The 13,005-nt window shown below is 39.3% G+C and overlaps 1 protein-coding gene across 1 annotated transcript; it reads right to left on the bottom strand.

The window, feature by feature from the left end:
• Positions 1-716: 716 nt before the first annotated feature.
• On the bottom strand, positions 717-12,068 carry LOC309707386 (V-set domain-containing T-cell activation inhibitor 1-like; the record flags this gene model as incomplete). Its single annotated transcript, XM_082534695.1, has 6 exons — positions 717-1,525; positions 3,426-3,560; positions 3,699-3,977; positions 6,954-7,238; positions 9,713-9,748; positions 11,714-12,068. 6 exons carry the CDS (start codon positions 12,066-12,068, stop codon positions 1,422-1,424), a joined length of 1,194 nt encoding a protein of 397 aa, XP_082390821.1. The 3' UTR covers positions 717-1,421.
• Between the last annotated feature and the right edge of the window lie 937 nt (positions 12,069-13,005).

Here is a 13,005-nt window from a genome sequence, read left to right on the forward strand (position 1 = left end):
TAAAACATTTTGACAGATTGCTGAGCGCCGTGTACCAGATGAAATCTGTTTGAAGTCAGTAAGCACAACAAGTACATGAGGCGCACTGTCAATTTTTGAGAAAATTCAAGGATTTTAAGTGCACCTTATAGTCCGAAAAATACGGTACTAGGGATTTGTGCTTCAGCAGGAAATCTATGTTGTATACCCCTCTGAATCCAACTAACCCATGGCATAAACTGACAATCACATCCCTTTGTGGGGTTGTGATTGTGACTGGCTTGTTCAGCACTTTGAATTCCTCCAGCTACTTTTAATGTTCTGCGAGAGAACAACAATCATTACCCTGTCAATGTGAGGAATAAAATAATTAATAGAATTAATTTAAGGCCTCACAAATATCAGCAAACTGTAGGAGGCTGATTACTGAAAATATTGGAATGGATGTGAGGGAATGCACCACATACAAAACAAAGGGACATATGTATACATGCCAAAAATTAGAAAGATTTCCTGCATAAGTCTAAATCAAACTAGTCAAATGAAATTAGGCTTAAAAGTATCAACATTATCAATGTTCCCTTTGCAGTCCTCCAAAAGCATCGCATAAAACAAGACCCTACTTCAGGCAGTGCATAAAAAATAGTGGCAATTCATGATTTGTAACTAAATCCTTACTTTCATATTCTTTTTTTTTCTATGCATTTCTAAACAAAATGCATAGAGAACAAAGGAGGATTAGCTTACTAAATATTGCCCTTTAAAAAGGATTGAGCCTCTGGCTTTTTATTCCAGTTAACACTGAGAAGCAATCTGGAAACCTTGAACCTGCTACACTAATATTGCCATCGTTTGTTGTTCAGGTCTCAGAGCATTTTTAGTGATATCAGCTGCTGTCATCACCACTAAAAATATTAATGAGAGACAACTTTGTCTCAAAGTAAACTCAGGCAGCTAATCAATAATCACCACAGTGTTTACTTCATTGATCAATAATTTTCATCATAATTCTTGTCAGCAAGCTTCTTTTTCCAGACATAAAAAAGAAGCACTGGAATTCTTTCAATTCATCAATTGGTTCAGGAATTGCAGATATTTTTAAAAAATTTCTGATGCCAGCAGCAGGTTAGACTTCAGAGGGTGAACTGTGCTGGACGTTTGATCTAAGACAGTTTCATCAGATTGTTTTAGGGGTTTTACTTGAATCAATGTAACAAGCTAATCCACCCACTCTTTTTTAAATTAATGGTGTTATTAATTGTTGAACCCATTCACTCACTCACTCACTCACTCACTCACTCACTCACTCACTCACTCACTCACAGATAACTTTTATGTGCACCTTCATCTTTGTACACAGTGCTTTCTAACTAACTGGCACATACACACGGAGAATCTGTGTTTCAGTAGTTTGCCCATGAACAGTGTGAAGTAGCTGGGGATCAAACCACTGAACCGTTCCTTAGAACTTGTAATTCTTCTGGGCCTGTCTCAGAACCTGGTGCTGTTGTCTCCTCTGAGGAACTGTTTGCACTCCTAAGGCAGCCTGAAAACACATTTTCATGAAGTTAACTTTTAGAAATCTTACAGAAATTATTTGCTATTCCAAAAACATTTTAATCTCATTCTAATTCAACACACACAGACAGAAACTGACTCAAAGTCTGTATCCGGGTCTAAGTGGGTCAGCGATTTATTTGCCAGGAATCAAAGAAAAACCTGCAGCTAATCCTATAAAATTAAAACGTTATTGAAGCAGAATAAATACAAAAAGAGCAGAAAGCATCACTCTAAAATCAGATTATATTACGTAAAAAAACCCCATAAAACATTGGGCTGGTTATTTGCTTTTGAGAGTTTGGGGGATTACACACAAATCAGAAAGAACAGGCCTTCTGCTAAATTGTCTCCCATTTGCAGAAACATTTTAACGAGTGCTATTGAATTTTAGCTGCATGAATTACACATAGATAAACACACACACATATATATGTATATATATCTCCATAGAGGCTGGGGTTGAGCACACCAGGCAAGACCCCAGGTGCAGGCTGTGTAAAGATGCCCCAGAGACAATCCAGCACATAACAGCAGGGTGCAAGATGCTAGCAGGCAAGGCATACATGGAACACCATAACCAGGTGGCCGGCATAGTGTACAGGAACATCTGTGCCGAATATGGCCTGGAAGTGCTGAGGTCAAAATGGGAGATGCCCCCTAGGGTGGTGGAGAATGGCCGAGCTAAGATCCTGTGGGACTTCAGGATGCAGACGGACAAAATGGTGGTGGACAAACAGAAGAAGACGGCCGTAGTGATCGATGTAGTGATAGCATATGACAGCTACATCAGGAAGAGCTCGAGAAGATGTGGAGGGTGAAAGTAACAGTGGCCCAGTGGTAATCGGAGCACTAGGTGAGTGGCTTCAGCAGATTCCAGGAACAAAATCCGAGATCTCCAGAAGAGCGCAGCCCTAGGAACAGTTAAGATACTGCGCAGCTTGAAGGATAAACACCGCCTGCAGGGGCTAGAGAGGAATTTTTGTTATTTCTCACTCTCTCTCGGGTGGGGGTGAGGATATCTTCCCCCTGAACTGGCGTCCTGGCTCCCCCTTGCCATAGCATTTGTGTTGTACCTCATCAATCTCTAGCCATTAGAGCAGTTCTTTATTCTGAATGTTGGAACACTGAGCTACTAGTTGTTTTGCTGGCAATCTGGATGCTGGGTATCGAAGATTCCATAGGTCCCTCATCCTATTCATGTAACCCCTTCCACCAGGATTACTTGCGTAGTAGCATTCCAGTAGTGCCCTATTTTCATCTCTTGCCCACTGATGATTTCTTGTTCCAGTAGCCCACTTCTCATCAGGGTGCCCTGGCTCCTCAACACCTGATGCAGATCTTGTTAATCAGGGTGATGTCCAAGGCGCTATGGCTTCATGTTTATGTCTCTCGCTCATGTCTGAGATTGGCTTGGTTAACATGGTGGGTATAGCCTAGCACCCTTACTGAATACAGACACCCCAGTCAGGAGTCAAACCTACGATTCCCATTCCAAAGGCGCCTAGTCTTACCACTATCCATTTGCTATCCAGCTGGATATATAGCCAAAGCATAATTTTTTTCATGCATTTCTATGCATTTTAGTATAACATCAGAAAAAGAAAGGCATAATGAAATGACTTCTAATATGTGAACAATGACAAAAACATAGTATTATACATTAATACAGACCTTCCCAAAGTGTGGGGCCCAATGAAGCATAGCTGAATATGTTTCCAAACCAACTTCATTCTAAGCTAACATTTTTCTTGTAAAACAAAGGGGGAGCTAGCAAAAAAAGTTTGGGAATCACTGCAATAATACAATATTAATGTTACAATTCTTTAATATATTTAACATGTTGGTCGCTATACACAGCATATTATTAAATAAGTACTTTAACTTACCTCTATTAAAGTGTATTGAGATGGTCTTTGTAGTCACAAGCACAGCCAGAACGAAAGCAAAACTTAGGATTCCAATGAAACATCCACCCAGCCATCCAGTGATAACTTGTCCAGATTTGCTTTTGAACAGGTTTTCTGAAATTGGTGAAAATGTATGCAAATCATAAGTAATTGATTAAACCTCAACAGAAAAATCAAAAAAATGCTCAATAGTCCTAAAAGCTTTGAAACTTTAAATCCAATAAACACAACCAACTCTGAGGAGATTCTCACCTGACAAATTGATCTCTTGATCAATCACTTGGTACGAGCCCTCCTGTTTAACTACACAGTGGAAGCAGTTGGTTTTGGTCGGGGTCACAGTAGTGCAGAGGGTGACGTTGTAGCGGCCTCCTCTTTCTGAGATCACTGGGTCCTCTGCAGAAAGAACATTTCCATCGCTGTCCTTCCACTGTAGCTTTGGCTTGGGATGAACACCTCCAACATCACACTTCAGCTGCACCCCGGATTCAGTAGCACCAAGTATGGTTATGTGTGGCTTTGGAGCCTCACCTGTAACACAAGATTAAGAAAAAGTTCAAAAAACAGTTACAACAGTATACGTTAAAGGAAACACGTACTAAATTTCTGTATTTTCTGTCATAGAGACTGTCCAGCACAAAAAACACACAAACAAAAAAAAAAAGATCCCAAACAAACAGTTTCACACACACTAATATTTTGTTAAAGTGCCTTTAGCTTTGACTTAGCATTGAAACATAGCATTATTTCAAAGAGCATGTACAGCATGCCAGGTAAATCCCCTGTGCTGAGCACAACAATAAGACATTTCTTGTAGTTTGTCATCAAGTTTGCACACATCTCAGGAGGTATTTTGGCCCACTCCTTTCTACAGGAACTCTAAATCCTTCAGGTTTCTTTACAGTCACGTACTGTAGCATCTCCATGCTTGAGCTCCCTCCTCAGATTATCTAAAGAATTGATATACCATACCATACCATACCAACTTTATTTCTAAAGCACTTTAACATAAAACCAGAGTTTCACAAAGTGCTGTACATGTTAATAGCATACGTAAAGAAAATTAAAATGAGATACGATAAAATAAATAGATACAATAAATTGAAACATGTTAAAACAAATTGAGTCAACCCCTCTAATCAATGCCAAAGGCTTCAGCGAATAAATATGTTTTAAGAAGACTTTTAAATTCAGAGAGAGAAGAGGCCTGCCTAACATGCAAGGGCAGATCATTCCACAACTTTGGAGCAGCTACAGCAAAAGCACGATCACCTTTAAGTTTATACTTAGTTTTCGGTACCTTAAGGAGTTGCTGATTGGCGGACCTATCTGAAGTCTGGCCAGGCCACTCTGCAATCTTAATTTTCCTTTTCCATTGCTACTCCTTTGTTTTTTTGGTGATATGTTTTGGGACATTGTCATGCTAAGATCTATCTACTACTCATCTTCAGTGTTCTGCCCAGAGAAGGGAAGTTTGGGGTACCTGGTACCCTCCACTCCACTCAGTGAAGTCATCTTGTACCCTTAGCAAAAAACCAAACCAAACAAAAACAAACAAAAAAAAACCCATAAAAAAAGGCTCCATAGATTGATGTTTTCACTGCTTTGTTTGACTGTGGGGATGGTGTTCTTTCGGTCATACTCAGCATTTCTCTTCCTTCAAACACGGCAGAAAAACTAGATTTTGGTTTTATTGCACCTCAACACTTTCTCCCAAACCTTCTCTAAATCATTTAAACAGGCCTGTAGTTGCTAGATTTCAGTCCATTATGGTGTAGTGTGTTACCATTGGTGTTGTTGGTGACTGTGGTTCCAGCTACCTTCAGATCATTAAAAAGCTCCTCCTGTGTAGTTTGGGGGTGATGTACCCCTTTATCATGATCATCTACGCCCCATGAGGCAACACCTTGTATGGAGCTCCAGGCCAAAGGCAAATGATGGTCATTTTATTCAAACTGAAGAAACTGATTCTGTGGACAGGTGTGCTTTAAACACACGAGTCAAGATCATGATCAGAATCTGTGATTGACTGACCGACTGATTGATTGTAATCCGTGTCTCACATGGCAACAGAGCTAGTCTGGAGGAACAAGAATTCTGGTTGGGTTGAATGGGAATAAATATTTTATTCAATGACATGCAGAATCAATTCATGACTTTTACGTAATGATGTACTAACCAAAAATAAAATTCACATTCACACTGAACGTTGTTGTAGCGAACATGAAGGAAAAGCAGGGCTTTAAAAACAGCTGGTTATAAAAGGCTCAACCCACATGTAAAGAATATTTTTATGTATTTAGTATGTGAGAACTCAGGGCTGTGTGTCACAGGGAACGGTTCTGGCTCTTTTCCTCTTCACCATCTACACTGCAGACTTCTTCCACAACTCCACCGGGTGCTTCCTGCAGAAGTTTTCTGATGACTCTGCAATAGCCTCATCACTGATGGGGACGACAGGGAGTACAGAGGACTGACCCAAGAATCTGTGGACTGGTGCCAGCTGAACTACCTCCAGATCAACACTAGAAAAACCAAGGAGCTGGGATGGGTCAGGTGTATCCTTCGTGGCCCAACCTATCCCAGAATTCATAGCGCACCTTCTCCACAATCTTCCTCAGGGTCCGGTCACCTCTTCTCATTGTGCAGCGTTTTCTGCCACACTTTTTCCTTCCCACAGACTTCGCACTGAGGTGCCTTGATACAGCACTCTGGGAACAGCCTATTCGTTCAGGAATTTCTTTCTGTGTCTTACCCTCTTCCTTGAGGGTGTCAATGATGGCCTTCTGGACAGCAGTCAGGTCGGCAGTCTTACTCAGTTTTGAGTAATGAACCAGGCTGGGAGTTTTTAAAAGCCTCAGGAATCTTTTGCAGGTGTTTAGAGTCAATTCGTTGATTCAGATGATTAGGTTAATAGCTCGTTTAGAGAACCTTTTCATGATATGCTAATTTTTTGAGATAGGAATTTTGGGTTTTCATGAGCTGCATGCCAAAATCATCAATATTAAAACACTGAAAGGCTTGAACTACTTCAGTTGTGTGTAATGAATCTAAAATATATGAAAGTCTAATGTTTATCAGTACATTACAGAAAATAATGAACTTTATCACAATATGCTAATTTTTTGAGAAGGACCTGTATAAAAGACAAAAGAATAAAGATTTGGAGAACAATACTCTAATTAATTTCTATGGGGTAAAAATGTTGTCCTCGGCAGTTCTAGGTAAAAGCAGTCAATGTGTTTTTTTCTTTTTAATCCCACACACCGCTAAATCAAATATTTGATGAATAAGCCCATTAAGGTTTTAATTTAACAGAGTTACACAATATTTATCAGTTCTCATATTAAAAAAGGAGCATCAACTAAATATTTGCTGTGGTTCAGTAAAAGTTCTCCCAAGTAGACAAACCTACAAGATACTTAGAAAGTAGGTTCTTCCAAGCATTTTGTCAGAAACAATGATTACAATTATTTGTTCTGTAAAATACCAAAAAACAAATCTTACCACAGTAAGGGACATAGAGCTTATCCTTAGTCTCATGGCCGATCTCCTCCTGCGTGGCTACACAGTGGAAGATGTTGGTGTTTGTCCTGGTCACCGTGGTGAGGAGGGTGATGTAGTAGTGGTCTCCTTTGTATGACACCTGTGGCTCCTCAGCAGGAAGGATGTTTCCATCGCTGTCCCTCCACTCTACTTTAGGCTTTGGAGAAGCACCTCTGACCTCACACTTCAGCAGCGCCTTGTCCTCGCTGATGTTCAGGATCCCAACAAGTGGCTTCAGAACTGCACCTGTGAACAGAATAAGGCTGTGTCAGTAACTCTGTCATTCTTTATCACCTCGCTCAGTGGCTCAGAAAAAATATAAAGAATCAGCACCTGCTTAACACCACAGTACCTAAGTACTACAACAATGAATACTGCAAAGAAATGTTTGTATTTGTTAAGCCAACTTAAAATGTGAATAACAAATGAATGTGTCAATGCTCTTTTAATTTAAAACAAACAAACAAACAAAACAGAACTGCGTGATCTCTTCTGAATATAACCTAAAATTATGGTAATTGGTCTTGAGACTGATTTAGTAAACATATGTTAGGAAACGATTTAATCCCAGGACCTCACAAATTACTCAAACAGCAAAACTAACAGCGATGTGGGTTCACAGAGGGCTTCAACAATACATGTACTTTCATCTTTTTTGGGGGGGGGGTTGGTTGGTTACATGTCCGTCCACCAGGCAAAGTAGTGCCGTATGGATTAGCGCAAAAAGCAAACTAGATTAGCAAGAGCAAGACGAGCATTGCAGGAGCAAAGGAAGCTTTCATTCTCAAATCCTCATTATGGCAAACAAAAGAAATGAAGAAAGTCTGCCAGTGGATTGTGACAGCGTGGAGAAGTGTCAAAACATGCACGATCACCAAAAGATTTTGAAGGGCTGGACTGCAGCGTGATGAAGAGGAGGACACCGCCACAGCCCTTCAGAAGTGTTTGATTCCGACACTGACAACAAGGATTTCTTTGCTTTTGAAAGCAACAACGAAAGCGAGAAGCAGAGAGTGGATGACGAAGCCATCCTGAGCCTGTTCATTTCCGACACTGGAGAAGAGGACTTTGGTGGTTTTAGTGCGCAGGAAGAAGAGAAAGATGGTGAATGACTGACTTTTCTTCTTGCCATGTTACTGTTACTGCACCTGAGCCCAAAAGGTAGGCCGGATCTGTTTTCTGGTGTGCTGTAGGTTATTGTTATGTATTTATTTGTTACTAGTTTATGAAGTTTATGAAGCACAGTACATGTTTCGTACTTGTAATTACCGGTACTTATACGTAAAAAGTTATGCAAACATGTACCGGTAGCTTGTTTTTCAAAATATTAATAAAAGGGATGTGTTCACAAACAGTAATCTCTTTACTGACAATCCCCTTTGTGCATATTCTCTTACATATGGTAATTAAACATTAAAACACCTGCTGCTTTTAGTCAGGTGCGGCTAATGTATGAACAAAACAAGATTTTCCCCTAATTTTAGCTTGTACGGCTAATATTCAGGTGCGTTTTGTAGTCTGGAAAATACGGTAGTTTTAATATTACTCTTTCTGGGTCACAAAATAAACTTTTAAGATATTATCAGGCAAGATTGTAACTTTCTAAATTTCAAATATCTGCTCGATTTATCAAGAAATCACATATTTGCAAAAGTGCTCTGATTTTTTTCGGAGACGGAGCTGACCAGAGAGGTCAAGGTTCACTAAAGCATTGACCACCCGATCACCGGACTCCTGGCACATCGCTTTCAGACCTCCCACAGTCTTCGCTATTCAGGTTAAACATGATATATAAGTGACTTAAATAACTGAAAAATGTTATTGTTTGGCTTTTTTCATTGTTTTATTTGTTCCTGAGTAAATCGGTTTAGCTGAGATTAAGTTATAGTTTTCACACAGCTGAATAAACAGCAAACTGAAAACTGATTAAACAGAAGTGTGAGATGGTCGAGAATCTACTCCAGTGTCCTGTTATATTTTAGGAACAAAGAGCAGATGTCTGAGTTTATTAAACCACCAAGACAATCTGCAAATTTCATTAAAAGTTTAATAAACTATCATCTTGTCCTTACTTTTAATGAGCACATTCCTTCAACACTTCAAGCTGTAAGCTAATGATAGTTACATAAGAGCAGATGCATTCTGATGCAATAAGCTGTACGTTTTATGTCCAATGGATGCATAATCTGATTAGTCGACTAATCGCAAAAATAATCTGTGACTAGCCGACTATCAAAATAATCGTTTGCGGCAGCCTTAGTTAGCTGCACAGCATGTACCTGACACCAGTACCTGTACTGCCATGTTCAAATCCACATCACAGTTATACTAATTCTAAGGTGTACAATATATGCTGCTCTCAGGTCGTTATAGTACAGGACAGTCACATGTGCCTTAGCTTAAAGATGACGTGCAAACACCACAACAGAATGATGATATACCACGCATGCCACAAATACTTTCAGTAACAGCCTGTATATATTCACATATTAAAAAAGGCCTGATGCTGTGTCATTCTTGAATGTGACAACAATAGACAGTGATACTGAAGTCAGGTTCAGCACAGATTTCTCCTTATCTGTCATTACTGACAGAATCACAGATCTCAGTAACATCTAAATAATTTGTTTATGGCAATTTAAACATGTTTGACAGATGCTGAGGTTAACAGATGTGTAGCTACACAACTTACAGCTGTAAACAGCAGCATCACTACTCACCTGGGGTATCTCCAAATCGGTCTGTGATCACATGCTCTGAAAGGCAAATAATAAGCATTTTTTTCCACAGTGGATCATTAAGTTATGGTTTTATGTTAAAAAAAAAAAAAAAAAAAAAAAAAAAAAAATCATCATCTGGTCCTTGTAGGTAACTATAAGTTCAGATGATCACCATGACAACATATTACACCATATCATTTATTCAGCACAAGCTAAACAAAAATGCAGACAGTGTGTAAAAAAAGAAAAGAAAAAAAAGAGTCCACCCTTACTGTTTCCATATGAATTCAGTGAGAACGAGGTGCTGCTAATCCAGTACACTTAATTAACCAATCATCAGCAAATGTGACCTTTATAAAAGCAGATGTTTTGCCAGTTTGCCAGCCTGAAGCATTCAGGTGTGTACTAACACAGTGCCAAAGAGGAAAGACATCAGAAACAACCTTCGGAGGCATCTGTTGCTGCTGACCCTCTAATCAGATTAGTCAATCATTCTAATCTGAGGAAGATTATTCACAAGTAGAAAACATTGAAGAAAGCTGCCAACCTTGCCACCAATGCTCTGTGCAATGCTCAGAGTAACTATAAAAACCTAAAAGCTACATCTCAGACTCTAGATTTAAAGTAAAATTAGATCAAGCATGGAAGGGTTTCTATGAGGGTTTCTTCCCCTTACACACTCTGGTAATGACCCAATTTTCAATTTAAATGGACTAAACAGCAGAGGAATAAAAACACCCTTAAAAGAACATGGCAGCACAGCCTAGGACAAACCCAAAAAAACTTCTGGATCAGTGTCTACTGGATGGACAAGATCAAAGTGGAGATGTTTGTCCATAATGCACAGTGGCACATTTGGAGAAAACCAGACGTGGCATATTAGCACAAACACCTTACACCAACTGTCAGCACATACACATCTTTTTGTGACAGTTTATCCTCACTATCAATGTTACGCTAAATGAATCCAGATAACAGAAACATACCCTGGTTGAACTTGCTTCGTATTACAGCACCTTGCAGTCAATGAGTCGACCACGAACACCTTTGTATACAAATGTTATGAAGTCAAATCTGAAGCCATTTGTCTGACAGCTAAAGCTTGGACATAACTGGGTCATCAAAGGACAGCAGCAACTCTACATCAGAATGACTGCAAAAGAAAAGAATCAAGAACCTGCAATGGTCCAATCAAAGTCCAGACCTCAGCATAACTGAAGTCCTGTTGAGGAGCCTTCAGAAAGATGTGCGTAAGCGAACACCTACAAACTTCAATGAACTAAAGCAACAATGTTAAGAGGAGTGGATCGAAATTACTCCAGAATGATGTGACAGATTCAAAGTCACACAGAAAACAAGCTAAAGTATTGTTGCTAAAGCTTTTTCTAGCTCTAGTCAATAATAGCGTGATTTAGATTTTATACATACAGTTTCTGCATTTTGGCTTCATTTTTATTAAATAAATAATGACATGGTGTAATATGTCCTGGGCTTTTGTTCATCTGAGGTTGTATATACCTGCTAAGGACCTGACAATTTTGTCAAGTCCTGAAAACCTTAGAACTTCAAGAGGAAAACCTTTTTTTCAGGTGATGTTGATCCACTGTGAAAAAAATGCCATTTATTTGTGCTTTTCAGAATGTGTCTCTAAGGACACATCAGGAGAAATCTGTTTACTGCACCTCAAGCAAACTGCCAAAACATCAGCTTTTACAGCGGTGCTCACACTTGCTGCTGAACATTGGATGAATTTATATGAAACCGTGTAGTCCATCCTGTGTTTTTGTTCATCTAAGCTTGCATATACCTGCTAAGGAGACGGTTCTTTTTTTATGTCCTGATATGTAAAACTTCAAATAAGGAGGGAAATTTTATTTTATTTTTTTCAAATGACTGTACAACTGAGTGGCAAAAACAACATCAACATTTAAAGAACAATTTAAAAAAATCTGAGTTCTTAAAGAAGGGTTTTTCAGGATGCTTCAAAACTAAAATACTCACCAACAACAAGTTTAATGTTGAATGTTTGTTCTGGCTGCAGATGTGGAAAATCACAGGTGTAGTCTCCACTGTCAGCCACCGTGGTGTTTCTGATGATGATGGAGGCGTTACCAAACTGCAGCTCTTGTGAAAAATATGAGACCCGTCCTCTGAAGTGCTCGTCTTGACCTGGAAGGCCGTTACTGTAATGAAGGCCTCCGTCATACATGAACACCTCCTGTTTATTTGGATCAACTTTCCTCCAGTCAAACAGCTTTTGTACAATGTTCTCCTTGGTGCTGAACGAGCAAGGCAGGATGGCGTCACTTCCTTCTGGTGCAAACACTTTGATTCCTGAACCAGGAGGACAAAGCATATTTTAATCATGATGGGGAACAAATGGGAATGGCAGGCAATGGGGTTTCATGTCTCTGAAACAACAAGTTACATGTATGTTAGTCAGCAGCCAGGCTACTGTTTATTATATTTTAGAACAAATATGATAAAATACATTTATGCAAATTTTATACAAGAAAGTTCTCCACCAAGGTCAAAATAGAATTACTGACTTTGCACTCCTGAATAGTGGTCTGAAAAGTGTTTCGTAAAAAGTTTACAGTGTAGACGATTTCAGAATTATGAGGTATACAAAAAGTACCGTAATACTACTGTTTTGCATCACTCTCTCTTTTCTGATCTCACTACGGCCAAAGTCGCTTTCAGCTGTAAATGCAACCTGTTGCATTTGTTAAGGTGGTTAGTTATGCTGTTAAGTTACAACAAAAGTAAGGAGGGTTAGAAAGAACTCCTCGCTTTAAAATATTTTTTAGCCAGCTTAGAAGCTACACCACACAGAATATGCCTGAATGAGATAAAGACAGGTGTGAACAGTGAAGCAGCAAGGAGCAAAGGTGGTGAAAATACAGTTTAAAGACTTTGGGTCAACCACCCAAATGCAACTGACAGTGCAGGCGGCTTTTTATCTTAATTAATAGGGCTGTTTGATATAACGATATATATCGGATGACGATATAAAAATGTCTATCGTTTCCTATTACGCTATCGTTTGTTTTGTGGTGTTGTAAAATAAACTTCAAAAAGTGGATTCTGTTCATCTGGACGTAGCGTTTTGTGGGAGAAACGTTTTGTCACTCATCCAAGTGACTTCTTCAGTCTCAGCTGACTGCAGGTTTCAATCTTATAAACAATATATTTGCATAATGACTGAAACCAGCCCACTGAAGGAACAATGGGCTGAGAGGTCAGTTCCTTCATTATGATTATGCAAATTCTCATGACCATTGATCAACAAC

Source organism: Aulonocara stuartgranti (genome assembly GCF_965226115.1).
Source record: "Aulonocara stuartgranti genome assembly, chromosome: 5".
Taxonomy (NCBI): Eukaryota; Metazoa; Chordata; class Actinopteri; order Cichliformes; family Cichlidae; genus Aulonocara; species Aulonocara stuartgranti.